The sequence below is a fragment of the Ips typographus genome, linkage group LG5, assembly GCF_016097725.1.
Source record: "Ips typographus isolate SLU linkage group LG5, UJ_Ityp_2.0, whole genome shotgun sequence".
NCBI lineage: Eukaryota > Metazoa > Arthropoda > Insecta > Coleoptera > Curculionidae > Ips > Ips typographus.
In genome coordinates this window covers 5576932-5603063 of record NC_138426.1, presented here as the reverse complement: position 1 = coordinate 5603063, position 26132 = coordinate 5576932, and the positions used below count along the sequence as shown (strand labels likewise).

General features: G+C 38.5%; 1 protein-coding gene across 1 annotated transcript; it reads left to right on the top strand.

The window, feature by feature from the left end:
• Nucleotides 1–6785: 6785 nt before the first annotated feature.
• Nucleotides 6786–8268, top strand: LOC145729682 (uncharacterized). The gene is made up of 4 exons (XM_081980539.1): nt 6786–7017; nt 7083–7865; nt 7932–8018; nt 8133–8268. Exons 1-4 carry the CDS (start codon nt 6814–6816, stop codon nt 8166–8168), a joined length of 1110 nt encoding a protein of 369 aa, XP_081836665.1. The 5' UTR covers nt 6786–6813; the 3' UTR covers nt 8169–8268.
• Nucleotides 8269–26132: the final 17864 nt, after the last annotated feature.

The window sequence follows — 26132 nt, the reverse complement described above, 5'->3', positions numbered from 1 at the left end:
ACACGCGCCTTTTCAACGAACGCAGATATAATACAAAGGCGACCTTCTTGATCTCGACTTTTAACGAGTTGTGTCCGCTGATGCGAGATTGCCAGTTGACAGTTTGCTGTTTTTGTTGTGATAGAAAATTGTATACTGCTATGATAAAAAACAACTGCTTTTAAGAACTTAAGAATCTTCTATTTTAATAGGCATTATTTATTGAGCAGTTAGTAGTTAATTCGTGCGTTGGTGTGTGTACACATAATAATATTACTTATTATTGTGGTGTTTAAGACTGAGTTGTGGTTATGTTAATGAACATGGCTTTAGGTAAACAAAACCAACAGCTTGTCCCTGCTTTAATATCGTTTTTTGAACCTGAACGAGATCACCGAGGTTCTTTTATCCTTTTGGCTGCTGTGAGAGAAGTAAAACAAAAATTATTGCATTAGAGTTTTTTTGCTGCCATAGGCAAAAACCACTTTTGCTATCTGTTTTGGTAACTTTTACTTCTTCCTGCTATGTTTACATCATTGTTTTTCACTGATGTAGCATGAGGTTTGTAAAATGTAACTCTAACCATGAGAAGTAAGGGTGGAAAGCATAGCTGCACAGTTAACATCGACCGGCCTCGATAATCGAAGTCAAGCAGCACCGGTCGTGGTTGGTAATTGAATGGGTTACCAGCGCGTGCCCATTCGAAGTCAAAACTATTTGCGGATATCCCCATCTTCCAACCCGCCTGGCCAGCGTTGAAGATTATGGCTAAATTTTCCTTTCCGAAAGGAAAGAGGCCTAAACTCCAGCAGTGGGCTGAACGAACTGTAACCAAGTTTGGAAACAGAACGTAGCCTAAATAATTGCTTTAGTCACTGTCAAAATGGAAAAATTTTAAATAACTTGGCCGGGCTCAATACTCAAGTCATTATAAAAAAGTAATAATGCTATCTTGAACACAGTCTTGAAAAAATCTTATTCAAATTCTCTAGTGATAATTGGAATAATCCTATGGTGATAATTTTTAATTAAATCTTTTAAAACCAATACAATTCTTGTATTACTCAACTTTTGCAATTATTAAATCCATAATATCAAGTTTGAAGTGCACCACTAGTAACATAACTTTTTAATATACACACTGTTGAGGTTACGTGGAATTGTTAGATGATTTTAGAAGGACCACTCTGAACTTAACTTTTCAGAGGAACTTGTTATGTATCGAGAAAACGAAACACTACGACAAAAGTGGTTTTACTAGCTAATTTTATTTTTGTAATTATGAACAAAACGTGGTTATTAGCCGGAAACGTGAACAAAAACAAAAGCGTGCAAAAGCAAAGGTGATTTCAACAAAATTGTCATTCTTAACCCCACTTTTCTGTCTTTTTTCATTTTTGGTCTGTCCGAATTCAATTCACGGGTGACAGAGCCGAGATGCCACATTGCGAAATGCACTCAACTCACAACATACCGCCTCCCGTTGAAAAGTTGTGCTTTTCAAAACAAGCACAGATTCAGTTGTCTATAGGTATCGGGCAAATTCTTGCTAAAGACCTTTTCACTATATTGCCGTTAGGCAAACGGACTGACACTACCCGAACAATGTGGTCGTTTCCTTCATGAAGCTGGACGACCCGAGCGAGGGACCAACGCAGAGGAGGGTTGTTTTCATCCTTCAATAAAACAAGGGTGTCCACACCAATGGCGCCTTCTTCTTCCGGGTTCGTCTTCCACTTTGTTCTTACTTGTAGACTGGTTAAATAGTCTCTTGACCAAAGTGACCAAAACTGCTGCTGCAGTTGCTGCAAACGCTCGTATCGGTTTAGTCGAGTAAGGGCAATATCCTTCACATCACGTTGAGGCTGGCTCGCCAATGAGTCTCGGATAAGGAAATGAGCGGGTGTCAAAGGGGTATAGTCATTTTTATCGTTGGAAATAGGCAATATTGGACGTGAATTCAAACAACATTCTATTTCAATTAAAAGGGTGTTCATTTCCTCATAAGTTAGTGATGCATTTCCTAATACACGCTTTAAATGGAATTTGGCTGACTTTACCGCAGCCTCCCAAATTCCCCCCATGTGAGGACTGCGTGCGGGAATGAATTGCCAACTGATTTGCTCATTTGCCAAAAAGGTTGTTATTGAGTCTAAATGGGACTTATCATTAATCAGGTTGTAGAGTTCAATAAAATAGTTATTAGCACCGACAAAATTCGTCCCGTTATCTGAATGAATCTCCACCGGTCTACCTCGTCTTGCACAAAATCTTTTTAGAGCGTTTAAAAATCCGGAAGTTGTAAGATCTCTAACCAGCTCTATATGTACTGCCTTGTATTAATGCCTATGTATTAAAGTAGGCCACAGTTAGGAAGCGCCGCACCTGGAAGATTCGAAGCAAATCGCGAAGCGTTTCGCGGTCATTCTAGAACGTGGTTTGCGAATATAAAAGAAGCGGCGTCGACGACGACAGAAGTAGAGAGTAGTGTAGTAGTGAATTTAGTAGCTGAATTAATTATTGTACGGAGTGTTTTAAAGTGTTAATAAATTTATTAATTGTTGAGTTAAACTGACTTTGTGTGAACCCACGGGAAAATCGTAACAATTGGTGTCAGAAGTGCGATCAGACTTTAGTGCGACGTGAACTAAACTTCGGGTTAAAGACTTGTGTTCAGAACCGGACTAGAGATTTTCGGAACAGTGGTGTGTTAAATTTATTTTATGCCAATAACAAGAAAAGGAAGAACACGAAAGGATTCGACAACAAAACGAGGAAAAACAAAAAGAAAGAACTCGACAACAAGAAGAAAGAATTCGACAACAAGAAAAGGAAGAACAAGAAAGGATTCGACAACGAGAAGAAAGAATTAGTCAACAAGAAAAGGAAGAACAAGAAAGGATTCGACAACAAGAAAAGGAAGAACAAGAAAGGATTCGACAACGAGAAGAAAGAATTCGTCAACAAGAAAAGGAAGAACAAGAAAGGATTCGACAACAAGAAGAAAGAATACGACAACAAGACAAAGAAGAAGAAGAAAGAATTCGACAACAAGACAGAGAAGAAGACAGAGAGCGGCATGAAAAGCGTAACGTAGAAATATTGAACGTTCTAGCGGGGACCAAGACAGAAATCCAAGAGTATGTAACCCATAGTCTCAATAAAATTCAGAATGATGTTCGGGAGGACATTAATAAAATTCAGAATGATGTCAAGATAAAGCTACGCGACTTAGAGCGAAAAATTGACAGCAGAGGAGCCAGCTCTACAGTGATCACTCGAAACGGGCTCAACAAGATCAAGCCTCCCACATACGACGGTCAAACTTCATGGGCAATGTACCAACTCCAATTTGAGGCCGCTGCAAATGCAAATGGATGGAGTAACGAGGAAATGGCTGTAGCACTAATAGTGGCATTACGAGGACCTGCATTGGAGCTGTTACAGACTCTGCCTATCGCCCAACGAAGCAACTATGAAGCATTAGTAGCTGCATTAGAACGTCGTTATGGGGATCAACATAAGAAAGGACTGTATCGAACGCAATTAATGGCAAGACAGCAGAAAACTGGTGAAAATCTAGAAGAGTTTGAAACCGAAATTCGTCGCCTTGTGCATCTGGCTTACCCAGCCGTCCCGGATGAAATCCAAGAAGAACTTGTGGCACAGTATTTTGTAGATGGGATTCGAGATCCGGAGGTAAAGAAATGGCTGAAGATGTTCAAAGGGAGCAACAACAGCGAATTACTGATTCGAGCGCTGGAAATTGAAGCTGCGTGCAATGATTTAAAGCCAGAGCCTATTCAAGAGGAAAGAGTACCGCCAGCCGATCATGTTGCTACATTAATAGATGAAATTAAAGCAATGGTAGGCCAATTAGTGCAACAAATGGCAGCATCAGGAAATAGTCAGTCCACACAATTAGAACGATCACGCCCGATCACGAGAGTGGAGTGTTATCGATGCGGACGTACGGGACACATTAGAAGGAATTGCAGACAGCGGTTGTTCTCCAAACCCACAGTGTCGACGAAATCAGGACATCAGAACAAATCACCGGAATTCCTCTGTTAAAAAAAACATTACATGTTATATTTGTGGACGTAAAGGACATTACCAATGGAATTGCAGACAGCAGTCTCGTTTACCGACCCCGCAGAACTGGCGTAACCAGGAGCAGGAAATGAAGAACCCGGAAGGACAAATTCATAATGGTTGGAGGATTGGTCAAATCGCGATGGTGACAGATAAAGAGGCTACAAAAAGAATGAAGAGTATAATATAAAAATGCACATATAACCCAACTAGCAATTTTTTGTTTTATTAGAATTGCGGCAACGTTTTCTTATAAAACAGCATAAGCTTATGAACATTTTAAAAACAACTACTCGATACTTATAAACGCAAAATTGGCACCACCTTATAAAACATTGTGATTGAATAAAAGCTGCAAAATTAACTCCAAATAGCTTATAAAATACATATATAAACATTATTAATACCACTATAAAATCTTAACTGCGACTTCTATAGAACAGTTTTTATAGTTTCCACAGCCACTGCTATACAGCAGGAACTCTAAAACAATAATGTAATTGCTTTTTAACAGTTTTATACAAGTTTATTTGACAGTCGTTATAAAACCGATGTGTGTAGTGAATTTACTTTAATGAAACGGTTTTGTTTTTAAAATGTATTAAGATAGCTGCAAAATATTTTTTGCATTATAAACGCTTTCTGTTTATCTACTAAAAGGAATCACGAACATGGAAGCCAAGATGGGGACCAGGTCCGTTTTACAAACAGACGCCATACTAATAAACTCTCAACTCATGATGTGAGTGCTTTCGCGTAGTGCTTACCCTCCTTTACAGTGCGAACGAAATTTTTCTGTGAATCATATATTATGTTTGTGACAGATTTTTATCGGGCCTCACGACAATGTTAGTTTAATAATTTTGTTAGCAATATTGTAAAATTAGAGGTTAGGTTTTTAAATTTATTTTTCAACAAAAAATACGTGATAATAATTTTATCCACACTTTCTTAATAAGTTATCGTTTCATCTTCAAAAACAGTAGAAACCATGTGTGTTTATTAGTTTTATTTAATATTTTTTATTTATAACCCCTTAAACTATTAAAACAAAATGGCTCCATTTTATAAAACAGTTATGCACACAACGTAGCTTTTCTGTGACAAATTAGTAAACAAGCAACATTTATAAAATGATAATAAAACAAAGATGTCACAGAACAGAGAAGCGGAACCCATAACGCAGGTCTGGCACTCGCTTTTTTTCAATTGCAACATCTTGCTTTTTCAATGTCATTGGCGATGGAAATTGCGAATCTTAACGAATTGACTTTGCAAATAAAAAAGAAAATCCGCCATGAACAATCGTGCGGTAAAGTACATTTTCAATTACAAAATAGTATATTTCATTAGGAGTACAAAAATAAGGGTTTTTTCGTTCACGTATGACCAATTCAGATGTGAGGCGAAGCCGAACACCGGAAGTCACGCAAAGCACGAAAAACCTATTTTTGGACTAATTATGAAGGATATTTTTCATTATACTTCTTTAAAAACGAAGGCATAAAAACCAGACTTAAGAAAAAAAGACTTAAAAATGATATTCTTGTTCATATTTTGCCCTAGATTTCTCTGGCAGTAAATTTGCGTTTGACTGTGCCACTTGTTTTAAGATGTATTCTGGAATATCGGAATTATCTCCTGAGTATATTTTAATTTAATTGTTGGGAATGACTGACATCTAATTGATCATTTCTATGACTGGTTTAAAGTAGTTCAAAGGTGATTTAATTGTGGTAAGTTATCACTGTCAGGCAATGTCTATAAAAATTCAAAAAATACTTCGAAAATATATCAAAATATTCCAGCATTTACATATTAAATGATAATGCAGGTTTGTGCTAAATATTTGTCGGCTTATAAATTGTCTTAAATTTAATATATTGTGCTGTACGTTTCTATTTTAAAGCCATTTTACTCAGCATTTTAATTCAGCGCAAAAAAAAATCCGTGCGGGCTCCCAGAAAAACGCGTTGTCCTAATAGAGATGAAAATATAGAGGGTTTTCAAAGAAGTATAATAAAAAGCATTTTCCCATTGCATAAAGCAGCTGTAATTGTACTAGTAAAAATAAAAAACAAACGGCATATTCAAAACATTTGCCTGCCATCAATTTCATATCGTCATCTTATTTTTGTTTGCTTTTTTTCATATTTGAAAGTTTTGAGATGGCGATACGAGAACACTGGATACGGCCCTGTTCGGCCTATTACTCTGTTTTATAGAAAAAAACAGTAATAATAATACAACATAACCTAGGAGTACGAAGTCTTGAGAATGTGTTAAAGCAATCTTAATAAAAATAAATGGAGGGAGATTTATTTTATAACGGAGTTCAGGTAGCTCTACACGACAAAAGTGTCGTAATTTGGTTTTAAAATGTTAGGCATAGGCAACTAAAAAAATCCGCCAAACGATAAACCTAACCTCTAAATTTGTCTGAATAAATTTAATTATTAAAATTATTATTTTTTTCAAATATTTGGGCATCTTTTCAAGGAAAAAGGGTAAGTAGTAAAATATATATTTTTTCTCAAGGCGGTCCCTAGTTTATACAGGTGTTATTTCAGCAGTAAAATGTTCAAAATTGTTCAGACTATCGAGAAGGGTCAAAAACATCTTACGATAGTTCCTCCTAGATGGGAAAATGATGGCTTTCTTTCCTGGCCTAGGATAGGGGCAGACAAATTAGTTTTATATGTCAATTCTGTTCCAAATGAAGACAACTATTGGTTCAGAATGCCCTGCAAATTAAAGAGAAATCATTTAATATCATATGAAATTGCGGAGGAGGAGCTAGAGAGAATGTTAGAAAATGAAGACACCGAACAAGATGAGTATGAGACTCACACAATTCAAAAGAAAAAAAGGGCTCAAGTAAAATCAAAAGCAGTGTCAAATAATTCAGCCGGTGATTTTAACAGTCTTCTCGATGCCTGCATGGTAAGTTTCTTTCTTTTAAATTGCAAAAAAGATATATGTTATGATATTGACATTCTTTCTTTTAGGTCACATCAAATGTTAGCTCACCCTCAATTAGCAATATTGATTCTTTTGCATGCCCAAACATGACTATTTTGGATACAAATGAAAATAATCTAAGCCTTAATGTTTTACAATATAACACACCTTCCCGTAGAAGTCTGCAAATTCAGTCGACATTGGTAACAACAGATGTTTACCCTGCTGAGATCAAAGAAAAATTAGACTTAATTTTATCCAACCAAAATATGTTTCAAGAAAATCAAAATATGATTTTACAACAACTGGCAAAATTAGAAGTTATTTTAGACAAAACAGTTGACACAATAGACAAACAAAGCTGCTCTTGTCAACCATCTCAAGTTAGAAATACAGCATCCTGTGGGTCGACTATTATGTTCAAAGAAATAACCACTTTACAAGAATTAGAAGATTTTGAAGCCAAATTAAGTGATAAAAAAAATATGGATTCTTTTGTAGGAGAGTTTAGTAAAATATGTGGACGACGCACTGGAAATGGAATCAACCATTGTTATATGCTGGTAGACAAAATATTTTCTCGAAAGTTTATGACTCTGTGTTCATGGGCTGGAGGATCACGAGATCAAAAAGAAAAGATTCCCTTTAAACTGTTCAAGAATATTGCAACTTTTTTCTTTAATGTCATAAATTTATCAGATCCGGACTTTACTTTAAAAAAATGTGAAGATTTTTTCAAGGCAGTGATCAGAAATTCAACAAAAAGAAGTCAGAGTGCAGTAAAAAGATGCTCAGGACAGAAGAAAAGGCCTAGCAATCTGTCTTATAAGGTAACTGAAAATTGTTTGTTTATTATATCTAAAAAATAATCTAACCGGCCTATAAAATTTATTTAGATTAAAGAAAAACATTTGGGAACAGAAGACGAAAATAAAGAAGAAAATGAAGGAGAAACAGAACACACAGAAAGTGAACCAAACGTGGTAAGTTTTTACTATAATAGGTAATCCTTTTTTTAATCTAAATGAATATAACTACTTACTTGCAAACTTTGACAATTCCTAGGGTACAAAAGATAACTTATAATTTTTTTTCAGATTATTATTGAAGAATTTATAATGGAAAAGCAATAAGATTATTTGGGAGTTCCACATAAAAATGTGTATTAGAATAATTACTTTAATTATTATTAGTTTTTTTAAGTTTACTTAAAAGTTGTCTTTAAGTATGTAAATTTCGTTGTGTTTATGTATTAGTAGAGTAAAAATAAAGACTGAATGAAACAATTAAGACTGAAAATTAGTGTTATACATTTAATATTACATTATTACAACACAACCTAATTTAATAATCCTTTTTACATACAAAAGTTAATACACAACAAAAGAGAATGCAATAAAGGAATAAAAACTATTTGGTTCTTATATTTTGTTGTTACAATTTTACACTTCACATTAGTAAGTAAATATCGTTTAACAGGTTCTAATATTAAATTTTCACTTTTATAAATATGGAGATGTGATGAATAAATTCCTTCCATAAATAACTGCATTACTATTTATTAGTTGAGCATTCTGCAAAGCAACAATTTTGTTATCATTACTTAAAAACCACTTATTATGAGTATCTACAGAAAGAAAAAAATCGCTAAAATCTATTCTAGAAAAACATCCATTTGCATCCTTTTTTTTCAGAATAGGAAATTGTATACCGGAATTTGATCGAACGTTTTTCATTAAATCAATTTCACATTGTATGACTTCACTAATTCTTTTGGCAACTTGAGATAGTGGAAGATTTCCATTTCTTAAAAGTCTTTTTATATAATAAAGTCTGTTTTCCAAAGGATATGAACTAAATCCTATAGACGGACCAAACCTTCTAACTTCATCAGCTAAATGTACCAAATTATGCACATTACTACTAATATAATCCTCGCCATAAATATCTCTGTACAGCTCAACATAAGAAGTAAGTAAGCAACATCAATAATATTGTCACGTTTTGGGGGTAGCGCAGGAAGAGAAACAACAAACGTAGCTCAAGTATGTCTCCTTTATTTGTATACTGACGATGATGCCTAACTAAATCTTACTCCCAGATTAAGAGGGCCGCTAGTACCGCTACAGGCGGGACGCCCATGGGACTCTCTCTACGGGGGGGTGCGTGGGGGTGTGTGTGTGTGTGAGTGTGCGTAAGGCCTCCTGATGTGCCGCCAAGCGGAACCCGCTCGATACGAGCAGGGAACCCCTATGTCCGACAAGCCCGAAGGATTTACTTTATGCACAGCAGGCCCCCCTTGGAGTGTCGCCAAGCGAAACCCGCTCGATACAGAGCAGGGAACCCCTATGACCGACACGCCCTAAAGGACTTACTTTAGGTACTGAAAGGGTCAAGAGTCCCGACGGTCACCACTGGGTTGCGTAAGGACTCTAGTCTGTTCAGCCTGGATTTCCAAGAAGGTATCGAGCCGTCCGGGCACTACGAAGTTCGGACTGATGCTCGATAGACCGACCCAGAGACCAGTAATCTTCGATGGCTTGAGACGCTGATTAAATACTCGTCTCATGACCCCAATTTGCCGGTCTCGCTGATTCGGCAGTGCACTGGGGGAGACCGGGGCCAGACTAGGTAACGGAACATGGTGCAACTTATGTTATTCGTGACATCTCCCCCCTCTGAAGAGTGTTCGCCCCGGACACTTAACCCTACCTTAACTAAATAACCTACATGCCCCATGGCTTTATTTACACCGTGTGACCAATCGTAACTTATGTCCTATTACGCTCCCCTTGTTCTCTCCCTTGTGGTTCTCCTGGAATCTGTTGCTCCTTCCTGGAGGGCGGCCTTACGCGGCTTCGTCTTGCCTAACTGTGCGCCAGAGCACCCGTTACTCAGTTCGCGGGTGGTGGCGCCCTCTACTGACTTTCCTAGTCCACTTCGAAGAGCGCGGGATGGTCGCTTGTTCCGTGAGTTCCTAGGTTGTGATATCCTGGCGGACGAGGCGTAATGATTGGTCAACCTACTTAAATAATTGTTTAGACTATGTTAGCTTTATGAAATATACTGAGTTTGCACCCTACTTATGCAAAATGTTACCCTTACAACTTATTTTATTGTTCCACTTCCTTGCTTTCTACGTCTGAATCCACATCGGATATATCCCCCAAAGTCCATTCATCGTAAAATGGTAAAATCCTCCCTATGTGCACTATATCCGTTTTTTTTTCCTTTTTCCTGTTTTACTTCATAGTTAACTTCACTGAGTTTCCTTATTATTCTGTAGGGTCCGAACCATCGTAGCAGCAGTTTCTCACTTTTTCCCACTTTCCTAATTGGGATGAATATTTTCACCCTATCTCCTACCTCAAATTCACCATCTCTGTGATATTTGTCGTAAATGTCCTTGTCCTTTTCTTGTTTTTTGTGGATATTATCTACAGCAATTGCCCTTAACAGTAAAGCTTTCTCTCGTAATTCGTTCGTGTTCGACTCGTCCTCAGTTTCTAAAAGGGTGGCGTCCAGTGGGGTGTGGGGTTCCTTGCGAATATTAGTTGAAATGGGCTAAAACGTGTCGTCTCCTGTTTGGCCGTATTGTATGCGAATGTCACGAAAGGCAGATACGTGCACCAATCTGTCTGCTCTGTGTTGCAGTATAGTGACAGCATGTCCGCCAACGTTTTGTTTAAGCGTTCAGTTAGGCCGTTGCACGAAGGGTGGTATGCCGTTGTAAAAGTGCTTTTCAGACCCATAATCTGTTGTAATTCCTGCACCAGTTCGGATTGGAATACCTTGCCTCTATCGCTGAGGATGCTTCTAGGAACGCCGTGAATTAGTATTACTCGTTCCAATAAGAATTTTGCCACAGGTCCTGCCTTCCCGTTAGGCAGGGCCGCTGTGATGGCGTATCTTGACGCGTAGTCTGTCACTACTACTATCGTTGTCTTGCCTTGGTTACTTTTCCGGAATGGTCCCAGTAGGTCTATCCCTACTTTATCAAATACTTTGCCCACTTTTATTGGCTGGAGTAAGCCCAATGGCTTATCATTTGTTGGCCCTTTTCTCGCCTGGCAGTCCCTACAACCTTTAACGTAATTTCTGACGTCCTTAGTCATCGAATCCCAATAGTATTTGGGAGTAAGTCTGCTCAGAGTTTTTGTTACCCCCATGTGTCCGCTGGTAGGTGCGTTGTGAGCTTCCCACAAAATTTCCTCCCTAAGTGACCGGGGAATCACGAGTGCGTGTTCCAGTCCTTCCTTAGTTTGTGTTGCTCTATACAGAACGCCCTCCCTCAGCCTAAAATTCTTTATTTTTCGCCGTGTTAGTGCGTCAACGTTTGTTGATTCGGGGTTGCTTATTGCTGTTTTTAATTCTAGTATGGCCTTATCCTTATTCTGCAATTCTCCTATGTCTAACGTTGATATCGTGAAAGTGGGTATATCGTCTAATTCATCTAATTCGACTTCGCTCCATCCTGCCACCGGGTTCCGTGATAGGCAGTCCGCATCTTGGTGCTTACTGCCTTTTTTATAGACTACCGTGTAGTCAAATTCTGCCAACTTGAGAGCCCAACGTGCTAATCTTCTTGAGTGATCTTTTACATTGTGTATCCAGCATAATGCGTGGTGATCTGTTACGATTATTACAGGGTGTCCATAAATTAGATGCCTAAGGTAGGTCATTCCCCAGACTGCTGCTAATAGCTCCAGCTCGCTGATCGAATAGTTCTTCTCTGCTTTTGACAAGGCCCGGCTTATATAAGCTATCGGGTGGTCTTGACCGTCACTGCCTTTTTGGAGCAGAATTGCCCCTATTCCATCTATACAGGCGTCCGTGTGCATTGTACATCCTATATTTGGATTGTAAAGTTTTAATACTGGGGATGACGTCAGTTTTTCTTTCAGCAGTTCAAATGCTTTCGCCTGATCTTCACCCCAGCAGAACTTGTTCTTTTTTGTGGCCTCATGTAAGGGCCGTGCCAATACCGCGTAGTCCTTTATAAATTTCCTATAAAAATTGCATAATCCTAAAAAGCTTTGTAGGTCCTTTGTTTTCTTTGGTGTGGGGAATTGTTTAATCCCTGCAAGTTTTTCTTCCTCTGGGCTTATTCCTTCTTTGCTTACTGTGTAGCCCAAAATCCTTATCTTTTCCTGCAAATATTCGCATTTACTCGGTTTTAAGGTCAGATTGGCTTCTCTCATTTTCTGGAATACTTTTTGTAATTTTGCTAAGTGTTCCTCTAAGTTTTCTGAATAAATAATAATATCATCTAGATATATTAGTATGTCCTTCCACTTTAAGTCTCTAAATATCTTATCTGCAAGTTGTTGGAAGGTTGCATTGCATAGACCAAAGCTTAACACGTTGAATTCGTATGATCCATGTCCCTGTGCCGTGAAAGCCGTGTATTGTTTGGACGACTCTTCTATAGGAATCTGCCAGTAACCCGAGAACATGTCCAAAGTTGTAAAGTACTTGGCATTCCCCATGTATGTGAGAATGTCATCGATTTGTGGTATCGGGTAACATGATTTTTTGGTGACTGGGTTTATAGTTCTTTTGTAATCCACGCAGAACCTCGTCGTGCCATCTTTCTTTTTCACCAGTACAACGGGGCTTGCCCACGGCGAGTGGCATGGTCTTATTACTCCGCAATTGAGCATTTCTTTTATTTGTGTGTCAATGATTTCTCGCTCGGATTGTGAGACTCTATAAGGGCGGCATTTCACTGGTTTATCTTCTGTTACTTCTATTTTGTGCTCTATCAGTTGTGTTTTGCCCATATATTTTGGTGACTTGCAAAATACGTCCCCATATTCAACCAGTAGACTCTCTAGTTCTTTTTTGAACTGCTTATCCGTAATGTGGTCCAGTTTGTGGTCTTCTAATGTCACTACTTCTTCGTCTATTCTCTGTGTTGTAAAGAGTGCTGTGGTGCTCAACCCACTGGGCTCTTCTAGCCGTGCCACCGTTGTGTCTTTGTAAATAACCCTTCTAGTTGGCCCTATGTTCTTGAGGGTCAATGATATAGAGTTTTCGGCTCTTTCTAGGTTGCATAGTAGGTTGTTGCGTACTAGCCATCCCTCGTTTTGTACTAATAACATCTCTGTAGATAGGGGTATTTTTGGTTCAGTTTTGATGGATTTTTTCTCTCCTGGCTTCAGAGTGTAATCTTCCTTTGCCTTCAACTTAACTATCAAGCGGTCATCGTTTTCTATGTAGTTCGGCAGGGTGTTCCAGGAGCTGGTTTGTGTCTTGGTCTTTCTTGGTCGGGGTTCTCTATTTTTTGAAACCAGTACCGTCACACTCGTTTCCTTGAAAGTCTCATACAGCAAGTCTTTAAGCTTCTCCCAATCTGACTCGCTGTTTGCGTTTGCGGATGTCAATCTAGGTATAGCCACCTTACTTATTTTATTTCGTATTGCCCAATCTTTCAATTTCCTACAGCAATGTTGGAGCGTATGAGTAGGGATATATTCGCTACCCTCTTCTTTTACTATCATCTGTAGGGTATGTCTGTTTTTCTTAAACAAACTGACCACGCTCCCTATGGGTAGCTTTTCTGTGTTGTAATCTGCCAAATGGTCCCTGATGGCTTTTCCCACTCCTCTATCTCTACTGGGAGCCGAAGAGACTGCAACGGCCCATGCAGTGCTGCTCGGAAGACTGAAGATGGACCCAGGTATTTCTTGGATCACTTCTCTCCAGCTTCGTGTTTTGCATGGTTTTTTGGATGCAGAATCTTGCTTTGCACCGAGCGGTATCACCAAATCTTGATTTAGGGTGAGTATGTTGGATATTAAGCAAATTGCTGCCTGCATTTCCCTTAAGAACTCCATGCCCAAAATAAGGGGTTGTGGTGTATTCTCCAATATCGTTGCTTTAATTTCTAATTTTTTCTTGTAATTGCCTCTGAGCTCCAGTGATGCCAATGTGTCGCCTAGACTTCTTACTTTCTGACCGCCAGCTGTCACAAGCAACGTGGGTGGGTCTCTGATCCTATGTTTTTTGTTGACCAGGAGATGGCTTATCACATTTAGTTCCGCATCTGTGTCAATAATCGCCGGTACGTAATAATCGTTCACAACAGCATTTATGTATAGTATCTTATAGCACGTTGTGCCCCGAGTGGAGAGGGTGACGGGACTTAGTTTTGCCACCCCCTGGAGTTTGGGTGCTGCTGTCTACTTCTACACACAGCAGCAAAGTGGCCTATTTTACCGCAGTTGTAGCACCTGAGCCTGTTGTCATATGTCCTCGTGGATTGGTACTGTCTTTCTGGATTACTGGCATGGTTTGTGCCATAGTCTCTCCTGAGCGGTGGCGGGGTTCTGTAAGGGCGGGGATTGCCAAAAGGTGACTGTCTTTGTTCTACTGGTCCAGCGGCCTGTTCTTCTATTTGATGCTGCGGTCTAAAAGTGAGCGGTGTCGAGAACTTTTCAGGAGCGTTATCTATTGTGATGCAAAGTTTTTTGACTTCGTCCAAGTTCCTAGGTGGGTTATTAGGAAAATTTGTGAGCCAGTAGTATTTAGCTCTTGGTATATCTTTTAGCTCACTCTGGAAAATATCTACGAATTCGTCGAGATCTACGTTTTCTTTGTATTCTTCGTATAGGACCCTTAGATCATAGAAATAATTCTTTGTCTGTTCCAGGTCCCTTTGCTTCCTTTGCCTTAACTTTGCAAGCAAATGGCGACTGTTGATACCGTCGCTAAACTCAGTCTTGAATGCTTGACAAATGTGTTGCCAGTTGCTGTCAGGGTTTGCTGCTTTATATTCTCTATACCAAATGTTTGCGGCGCCCTGCAGGTACGAGTGAAAGTATAGTATTTTTAACGCATCGTTCCAGCTATTGGCCACTGCCGTTCGCTCGTATGTGCCGATAAACTGAGGGGCTGAATCACTGCCCGGGTTGAACGTTGGTGGGCTGATGAATTGAGGTAGTGCGGGTGTTTTTTCCCCTGCCTCAACCGCCGAAATGGTAATGTCCGCCATTTCTCTTGACCCCTTCTTGCCTTCTAATGCTTTATCTCCTTTCTCAGGGTGTACTTGTGCTCCTGTCTCTATCACTGTATTTTCCAGATCGTTTTCTGGTTCTTGTGGCTGCTCAGTGTCTTCCCTTCTTGTATTTACAAGCGTAAGGGTTAGGTAATCTGTTTCTTGCATCCAAGGGTCTCCTACGCTTGAGCTCCTGTGCCTTGGTTGAATGGGGCTGCTAGGATTTGCTGATCTCAAGTTGTACGCTTTTCTCATTCCTGTTAGGGCGTACGGCTTGGTTTGGCCACAGATATGGAGATCAGTAGCCCCGGGATTCAACAAGGCGCCTCCACCATGTCACGTTTTGGGGGTAGCGCAGGAAGAGAAACAACAAACGTAGCTCAAGTATGTCTCCTTTATTTGTATACTGACGATGATGCCTAACTAAATCTTACTCCCAGATTAAGAGGGCCGCTAGTACCGCTACAGGCGGGACGCCCATGGGACTCTCTCTACGGGGGGGGTGCGTGGGGGTGTGTGTGTGTGTGAGTGTGCGTAAGGCCTCCTGATGTGCCGCCAAGCGGAACCCGCTCGATACGAGCAGGGAACCCCTATGTCCGACAAGCCCGAAGGATTTACTTTATGCACAGCAAGCCCCCCTTGGAGTGTCGCCAAGCGAAACCCGCTCGATACTGTCACGACTAGCGTGACGTGTTGAATTTAATTCAACTTATTTGCCTGGGATCTCGTTTCAGCGTGAAAATAAAACACAGTTAACTCTACCATCTAGTTCTATTGAATACGTACTTAAACCTAACAACTCCTAACTTACTAACTAGTAAAATAACAGGTTTCCTAACCCAACGAAAACGTTACTAATTCCCAATAAAATCATAATAAACCAGGCGTAAATTAATACACAACATAGAAGTACAATAAACATACTTACATCTCTATAGAAGACAGAATCTTGGAGAGAGGCTGGTCACTTGGAGCGCGGTTCGCGATTAACTTTACTTGAGCGTTACGGACATGTCTAATTGACATTTGCGGTTCGATCACCAACGTGGTGCACAGCAAAACTGGACTGACTGGACAGAACTGGACTGAACTGACTGAACTGACTGAACCTCTCTTTAGGGTACAACTTCCTTTTTATAGCATTCCAGACACTGGTTCCACCAATCAAAACTCCCAGACCTGGCCTCGTCTAGCCGACAACTCGTGACGACCTTCGACCATCGGTACTTGGAAAACCTTCCACATTATTTCGCAATTCAGCAAATGCATCTTAATTGCAGTTGCACTCCGACCGCATTAATGTTTCCGCTCAAGTAATATAAACATTTTTTAATGTTTCCGTTCAAGTAATAAATTTGATTTATTATCCTTCGTGACATTTGCCCCTTCTCCATGAAACTGGCCCTCCAGTTTAAACCAAGAGAGGTAATTCCTATATTTGACAATTCTAATTACTAACCTAAGTTATCGCTAGCCTTATATAAAATTCGTCTCATTATAACAGTATTAGAAAAATGGAGTAAGCGCAAATTTTGATTTTTCTAAAAACTTACTTTCTCCATTTTTCGTTATCGCTTCGTCGTACCCAAAACTTATAATAATCCTAATCATTAAAGTAACACTTAAATTAACATAACACATTTGAAACCTTGGGTAGCCTTTAAATACGCACCATTTTACTCTAATATAAGTAGCTCTGATGTTGCGACTTATATTGCGCCATTGTTCGCACAAAAATGTTTGTCACAATCATACATTGCCCTGACTATGACTTCACACATCGTCTTTCACTGGTCACCAAATAGTCCAGTAGCTGAAGTCTAGCAATGTCCATTCCATAGTCTCTTCTGCTTAGGCTTCATTTTCATTATGTGGTTGACTCTGGTGATACTGTTAAATGTCATCTTCAATGGTCGTTCAATACTGGCTTTGCACAGCGCCATTTAGTACATTGGCTTCTTATGGCTCCCTCAAGCGGTTTTTACATGTAATGAAAATAAGAACAAAGGTTAATATGCGTTACTTAAGGCTTAATAATAACATATAATAATATATAATATTTTACGCATATTTCTTTTATATCTTAATCAAATCAATAACCTTCAACCGAGTGAATTTTATTCACTGGTATACCTCAAACCGATTGCAAAAACTTCTGCATATGTTTAACTAATGTCCCAATTTTCATATCAACTAAGTTGTTCTAAAAACTGGAACATTGATCGTTCTAATTTCATTTCAAATCCATACGGAGAAATATTTTATTTATTCAAAAACAAAAAATAAATTGACGATAACGTTTGATTGCTTCTTCCCTAGATTATCTGTAAACAAAAATAAGAAAGTAAATTATTAAAACGTAAACACAAAACAAAATTTACGGTCGTTTAATGACCCTATGGTTTGAAATGCACTCTACCTAAGTAGTGTAAACAACCTATACTCGGTTTATTTTGTCTTGTCAGCGGTTTTGAGGTAGGTCAGGGTAACGCTTGTGTCATCATTATCATATTAATAACAGTGACGTACTTGACGCCTTTTAAAACTTATTACGCCTGTATTAACTTTACCCATCTTACCTTTAATTAAACTAGAAAAATGGTTAAATATCATTTATTTTCTTCTTGCTACAATAGTCATTATTATGTAGATAAACTTTAAATATATAGTATATAATATAGATATAAAATATTGAACAATAACTGTTTCACTTGTTTTGTTCGGTTTGGGTCCCTCCGGGTTTCGCCTGATCAGTGTTCAACAGGTCCTCATTTCTTTCCTCACGTATAGGCACTTGATATGGTGCCGTACCACGTACACGTGTACGATTTATTTGTCTTCGAAGAGGCGTGGCAGCCACCTGCCGAGTCCAATTTGTCATGTTTGCTGTATTTAGTGGTGGCTCAACGGGGTTCCAATTCTGTCGCAAAGTCACCCTCGGCACTTCAACTAATGTAGGTTCACCTCTTGATGGCACCCTAAATGGATGTCCCATCATTCTTGGTGGCAAATGGGGTCGGGGAGGTTCATGTAGTTCACGCCGCCTAAATTGTGAATTCCTTCTGAACGAACAAACATTGCATGCGCAACCATCCACAAACAGACTTCCCCAAATTTCCCAAAATTGTCTTGGTTGATAGAACGGCACCCTCGGAGGTGCGCAGATTGCACAACCACATCTTTCCGCAGGGTTTCTTCCTTGTCTCACCAATAAATCAATATGAATCATCTGGTATTCCATGTGAATTATTTGGGTCCAAAGTGCTAGTAACGCCTTTGAGACTCCCAAATACACTATTCCTGGTCGCTGTACTTCTTGATGTAACTCCCATAAATGGTATAAAGCCATGTCATATAAATGTAACTTGACATTTATGTCCGAAATACATCGGGCATAATATAAAAACATCACAATCCACTCCATTTTGTATAAACTCTCGATCGGTATTTTTCAATGAAACGCACTCGCGGTATTATCACGGTACTTCGCTGACTAAAATGCAAATCACAGCGACGGAATTATTTATATTCTTTTAATTTCATGTCAGCATTTTTACGGGACAAGTGCGGTCGCATATTATTCATTTGATGCATTTTTTTTCGACCGAATACATTATGCTGGTATTCAAAAATATCCAACACTAAAATAAAACGAAAACTCGTTACTTTAATCTGTCTATCCCCCCATTATCACATACCCCTGACATTTATATTTATTCAAGTATTTACTTGTTCGGCACCTATGGCATTTACCGATATATTTTACGTCCCTCGTATTTTTTTGTTTAAGTATGCCATTTTAATTATATCATTTTTTCCATTGTAGTCAAATAACTTGTAACACGCGCGCTTAGATAGTCATTTTACACACTTTTGGTGTAACTGCGGAAAATTAGACTAATATCCGTTCGTGAATCTTTCAATTGCGCATTAAATTCAGACGCGGATAAGAGAATAAAAATCCCTGAGCTCAGTAACTTCAAATTTAGGTACCACTCGGTATGTGAAGTTTGTACCCAACAAACGTAATATTTCCACTTCAACCAAATTATTACTTTGTATACAAAGTGTTACAATCTTTATGTCAGTTAGGGATAGACGGTGCCTTTTTATCGTTTATTTATTTTACTTATACAGCACTGCCTTCACAGCAGTTTTGTCATTTTATGGACGAAACGGTCCTTTACTTTTTCCTTTCCAGTCACTTTCTTGTGTGCCTTTGCGAGTGCAGGTGTTTTTTGCTTCATCTACATTTGAGTGTAGTAGCTTGTGTTTTTTTTTTTCTTTTTCTCTAACTTGTTTAGTGTTTTTTACCATGAACCGTAAGTAAATTTGTTGGCTTTGTTATTTACATTATAAAGTAATCCAATTTGTTGTTCTTTTTAACACTAAAGATTCACAATCTTGCCCCCCAAGTGACAAGCCAACTGGGGTTGGAAGGGGTTGCCGTCTCCGGCACCTCCGGAGACTTTTGACGATGCGCCGCCCTGGTGAAGGGCTCGCCGACGTTTGGTCTGGTAATGACCGGGACATCGGTGCTAGGTCCTCTACACCGTCCATTGAGCTCCACCAGGGTGTTACGTACCCTACACCGTCATCTAACACTTCTGCGTGGGGGTCACCGGTGCCCACGAGGCCACCGACGCCCCCGGTCCGCCAAGAGCGGCTCCCGACCGGGATCTCTGCTCCGACGGCAAACAACAACCTTGAGGGGACAACCTCAGGGGATAACTCTCCAACTTGGTGGTCTGGTGACCAGGTGATCATAAATGGTACTGGTCACCGAATCTACTTTCACCATCACCATTATTAAGTGTTTTTCTTTTTGTTACCTTTTTTTTTTTCACATTACCCTTTTTTTTCTTTTTTATAAAATTTTTTTTTCAATTTTTTTTTTTTATTGTATTTTTCGTAAGTGTGTAATTTTAATTGTATCTTATTATTGTTATTATCTTTTTTTTTTTTTCTTTTTTTTTATTATTATTATTATTTTATCTTATTTCGTTTGTTTTGTTTCCTATTTTTTTTTCTCTTTAGTAGTAATATACTCTTTAGTTATTCAAAGTTGTCTCTTTTGTGTGTTTTTCCCATTTTTTTTTTTCTTATAAAGGCGTGCATTCTGGGGTCCAGGGATCATAATAGGGTAATATTCTGCTTACGTGAACAACTTCTCTTTTTGCTTTGTCTGATCTGCCTTTCTGTATTTCATAGTCCACGTCCGACATTTTTCGTCTTATATAATAAGGTCCGAACCATCTAAGCAGCAATTTTTCACTTTTCCCAACTTTCCTTATTGGGGTGAAAACTTTCACCTGGTCACCCTCATTAAACTCCACATGCCGATGTTTACAATCATAACGAAGTTTATCTATGTTTTGTCGTCTTTTTATGTTTTCAGCAGCAAAATTACGTATTGCCAGACTAGTTTCCCTCATTTGATTGCTATCAAGAGATTCAGTATGCGGCATAATGTTCGCTTCAGTTGGTAAAATAGGTTCTCGTCCATATACTAGCATAAAGGGTGAGAATTGCGTGCTGTCTTGTTTCGCTGAATTATAGGCAAAAGTTACATGTGGTAAGTATTGGTCCCAATTTGACTGGTTTGTGTTGGTGTACATTGCCAACATATTTGCAAGAGTCTTATTAAATCGCTCCGTAAGACCATTTGTTGCTGGGTGATATGCCGTTGTAAATTGACTTGTAGTACCCATTTCTTTCAATAGTTTCGTCACCAATTCTGATTGAAACACTTTTCCTCTGTCACTTAATAATTCCTTAGGCGCTCCATGTCTCGTAATTATTTTTTCCAAAATAAATTTTGCTACGGGCCCTGCTTTTCCACTCGGTAACGCCTCAGTTTCTGCCCAACGTGTTGCATAGTCTGTTGCCACCACTATCATGGTTTTACCATTGCTACTTCGGCGAAAAGGGCCTAAAAGGTCAATTCCCACTTTTTCAAATGGTGTTCCCACAGGAATTGGGTGTAAAAATCCTATCGGCTTTTGATTTTGCTGGCCCTTTCTAGCTTGACAATCTGGACAACCCTTAACAAAATTTTCAACATCTTTTTGCAACCCTTGCCAATAATACCGTTGCTTAATTTTTGATAGCGTTTTCGCTATTCCCAAATGACCACTCAGCGGTTCCGAATGGTTAGAATACAAAATTTCTCCCACTAACTGTTGCGGTATTACCAATAGCTTATCTCGACCTAAATCATTCGGATTTACTCGGTATAAAATTCCGGATTCAATCCTGAAGTTCTTTGCCTGCTTACGTAAACCAATTGTAGCATTTTCCGGGTTTTTGATTGTCATTATTATTTGGGAAATTTTTTCATCTTTTTCCTGTAACTCTTCAATATTACGAGTATCCAAAATAAATGTTGGTATTTCTTCAACGTCGTGTTTATCCGTATCTGGTTGCAGTACCGGATATCTACTTACACAGTCAGCGTCTTTGTGCGCAATTCCTGATTTATGGCACACCGTGTAATCAAATTCCGACAGTTTTAATGACCATCTAGCTAAACGACCTGTTGTGTCTTTTAATGTCTTTAGCCAACATAAAGCATGATGATCAGTCACAATTTTTACAGGTTTACCATAAATAAAGTGTCTTAAGTATGAAAGTGCCCATATAACTGCTAATCCTTCTAATTCAGTTATAGAATAATTTTTCTCCGCTTTGCTAAGACTTCTGCTTGCGTAAGCGATAGGGTGTAACTTATTTTCTGTGTCTTCTTGCAATAATATAGCTCCTATTCCATCTTTACATGCATCTACCCTTAATTCACACCCTTTGTTTGGCTGAAAATGTGCCAACACTGGTTCACTAATTAATTTCTGTTTTAGTGTTTCAAATGCTTTGTCATGAATGTCCTGCCAATCAAATTTATTCTGTTTCTTCGTCAGATCATGTAAGGGACGTGCAATTTTTGCAAAATTTTCTATAAACTTCCGGTAATAGTTACAAAGTCCTAAAAAGCTTTGTACACCTTTTACATTTTTTGGCCTTGGAAAATTTTCAATTGAAATTAATTTTGATTTATCCGGAAAAATTCCATCTGTCGAAATTGTATAACCAAGAATATTAATTTTTTCTTTTAGATATTCACATTTTTTAGGTTTTAATGTTAGGCCTGCACTTCGAAGTCTATTGAAAACTTTACGTAATTTTTCAAAATGTTCATCTATTGTTTCAGAAAAAATTATAATGTCGTCCATGTAAATTAAAACTTCTTTCCATTTTAAGTCTCTAAACACTACATCCCCTAACTGTTGAAATGTTGCCGGAGCATTGCACAATCCAAAAGGCATTACATTAAATTCCCATAATCCATGACCTGGCGCCGCAAAGGCAGTAAGTGGCTTACTTTCTTCTTTTACCTTGACTTGCCAATAACCTGAATACATGTCTAACGATGAGAAATACTGGGCGTTTCCTAAGTAAGTCAAAATATCCTCAATATTAGATCCTGACCACGAATTTTTTATTGTTACATTGTTTAACTTGCGATAATCGACACAAAATCGCGTCTCTCCAGACTTTTTCTTTACTAATACGACGGGACTTGCCCAGGGCGAGTTACTTTGCCTTATTATATCGTATTGTTCCATTTCCCTTATTTGATTATCTATTATTTCTCTTTCTTTTTGTGCTACCCTGTAAGGTTTTTGTTTTATGGGTTTAGCATTTCCTACGTCAATTTCGTGTTCAATTACATCTGTTCTCCCCATATATTTTGGTGTTTTTGAAAAAACGTCACTATACTCCGCAAGTAGCGTTTGTAATTCATTATGTATTCCTAAGTTAGTTATATTGCTTAGATTATGGTCATTCATGGTAATTATTTCCTCATCATTTTCGGTTTCATTAATATAACAAATTGGAATTTTTGTCATGTCCATTTTAATTGTTTCCTCCAGATTACCAATCGTGGAATTTTTTATTACAAAAATTCTACGATGACCGACATTTTTAAGCTTAATATAAAAATGTTCATTCTGCAAAAACGGTAATCCTACGCAGATAAGACTTCTCGGTCGTAAAAAACTGTCTTTCTCAATAAAACAATATTCCGCCAAGTCAGACGGTCGTGGGTTCAAGTTCAATCGGGTAATTATATCATTCCCGGGCTTCAACACGTAATCACTGGCGACGGTAATTTTCAGGGAATTTACTGTTGTCTCGTTTGTTATGTTTACAAACAAGTCTTGCTGTGGCTCGCACTCTTCAGTTGAATCATAATCTCCAAAATTTAAAATTAATTTGTCCGAACCATGCTGCAATGTTACTTTATTGTTATTATAGTCAATGACTGACTTTGTCGTCGTCAAAAAGTTATGTCCCAAAATTAGAGCTTTAGACAAATTTTTTACCACTAATGCTTCAACGCGTATCTCTTTATTATTAACTTCAATCGTCACTTGCGATTTTCCAATAGGTGTAAGAGGGTAACTGCCTGCCGTAATTAATTCAACATCATTTTCCAAAGGATACATGTTATTAATATAATTTAAATCCACAATATTTTTACACGCTCCGGTGTCTAGAACGACATTTATATTTTCTTGATTATTTACCTTTAAATGCACATACAATAACCCTCCTTTGACGCCCTTTGATGACAGGTGGACAATCTCGTTAGGGCTTCCTATTGACGAAATTGTCCTCTTTCGTTTGGGTTTTGATATACCCGATCATTTCGACGGTTATCTGAATTATTTCTGGAACTGTTTGCATTCCAGTTGCACGATGCATGCCCAATTCTTTTGCAATTAGTGCATCTAATGCGTCCATCGTGTGTTCTTGTATTCGGTAAATAGCTATTACCTTGATTTCGGTAAGGTGCTCTGTTTCCATAGTTTGGACCTCTATACTCATTATTTCTATTCCTTTGCATATTCTGATTTTGGTAATAAGGCCGTTGACCGCCATTATTTGAATCATTATTAATGGCATTGTTCCTTGGTGGTATATTTCTTGTAAAATTTCCGCGATAATTGACAAAATTTCTGTTCGGACCGTTATTGGTGACATTCCTGTTATCTACGAAATTTCTTCTTGTGCTATTACTATTATAATAGACTCGATTTCTATTTGGATTGCCATCTCTGCGTGGAAAATTTGTTGTATTTCCCGGTCCGTTCCTGGCTATTTGATTCTCGTTATTTAACGCATCGGACACGGAAAGCAGTGCCGTATCCCGTGTCATCTGATTCACCAGGGTTCTCTCTTTAATGTCACTCAGCTTTAATACTAGCTGTTTTAAGTCATTAAAATTTTGATTACCTGAACTTAGCAAGTAATACATTTCATAGTAGGATGGGTGTAAACCATTTTCAAAATGGTCCCTAAACGTGTCAAAAGACATTGTCGGGTCAATTTCTGTCGCCAACGCAAGTAAATCAAAATAATATTTTTTAACATCCTCATTGTCTTGATGTTTTCGTGTATTTAATCGAAACTTTAGTTTTCTCAGTGGCTGTTCTCCAGAAAATTCTTTTAAAAAATCCGTTTTTATATTTGTCCATGTTTTTGCCTGGTTTGCCGGTTCGTTAATATAACCATCAAACCAAGTCTGAGCCGGGCCTTCCAAGAAATTTGCTAAGTAGGAAATTTTGTGGTTTTCCGACCAGCTGTTTGCAATCGCTGCTTTTTCATATTTATTTACAAAAATAATAGGAGAGTCAATCGATGGGTTAAAAGTAGGTGGGCATGTAAACTTTGGTGTAGCTGGAGTTTTTGGCTCAGCCAAAGCTACCTGTAAAGTCATGTTAGCCATTGCTGCAAGATTGTTAGGACGTATCTCACTGTTTCTCTCTTGAATTACAGGGGGTGGGCAAGGATTATTACAACCTTGTAACAAATCTGTGGGGCGGGATGAGGTAGCCTCTGGCACTACCACTTCTCTCTTCTCTGGCACTACCACTTCTAAGGGACTTTCTTGCCAAGACTCTTCTGATTCTCGCGGTTTAGGCGGAGTCCTACTCAATGAAGCTCTTGGCTTAAAAAACTGTTCTGGGGATCGTGATCCTGCCTTGGAATCTTTAGTTTTCTGAACTTGGGAAGTCGAAGCTTTTGTTGTTCGAATTCGCGGGGTCTCAATTTGAGCACTTACGACAGTTTTTTCGAAAGGGCTCTCGTCCTCACTACTTGTTACACTGACAATAGAAGTTGTTCTGTCAACTTCTGGGGCACCTGCAGAAGCAGAGGAACCGACAGTTGAGCTATGATGTGCGGGTTTAAACTCTTTCAACTCTTTTAAGACTTTTTCGGGGTTTTTCCCTTGGGCTAGTGCTTGTTGCAAAACAAATTTTTCTTTGTCCGATACACTTTGAGCTCTACTGCGAGTTCGTACTCGTGATTTGTCACTTGGTTCACTCATGAAAAATTAATACGAAATGTTTGGCAGTATTTTTAATTACTTTGATTTTTCAAGCTTTTGGACAAAATTTAAACGATTTTCTTAAACAATTTGATTATTTCTAGCAATTTCTTTGCGAATTTGCTTATTCATCAAACTAATAATTTTTTTGACACTAAAATACACAAGCATTAACACCCCCATGCACAGAAAAATAATAATCAAAATTTCCTTAGCCGACCATGAATTATCTTTTTCTTGCGACGCTGTATTAGAAATACCTCCGCTGTTACCCGCTTGAGAAATAATAATTTCTTCTTCTTTTGATGAAGAACCCCCCATTTTAAATAGAACGATTCAAATTTAAAAAATAAAATTTATGTTTTTTCCACCCTGAAACGTAGGCGCCTCCACCATATGTCACGACTAGCGTGACGTGTTGAATTTAATTCAACTTATTTGCCTGGGATCTCGTTTCAGCGTGAAAATAAAACACAGTTAACTCTACCATCTAGTTCTATTGAATACGTACTTAAACCTAACAACTCCTAACTTACTAACTAGTAAAATAACAGGTTTCCTAACCCAACGAAAACGTTACTAATTCCCAATAAAATCATAATAAACCAGGCGTAAATTAATACACAACATAGAAGTACAATAAACATACTTACATCTCTATAGAAGACAGAATCTTGGAGAGAGGCTGGTCACTTGGAGCGCGGTTCG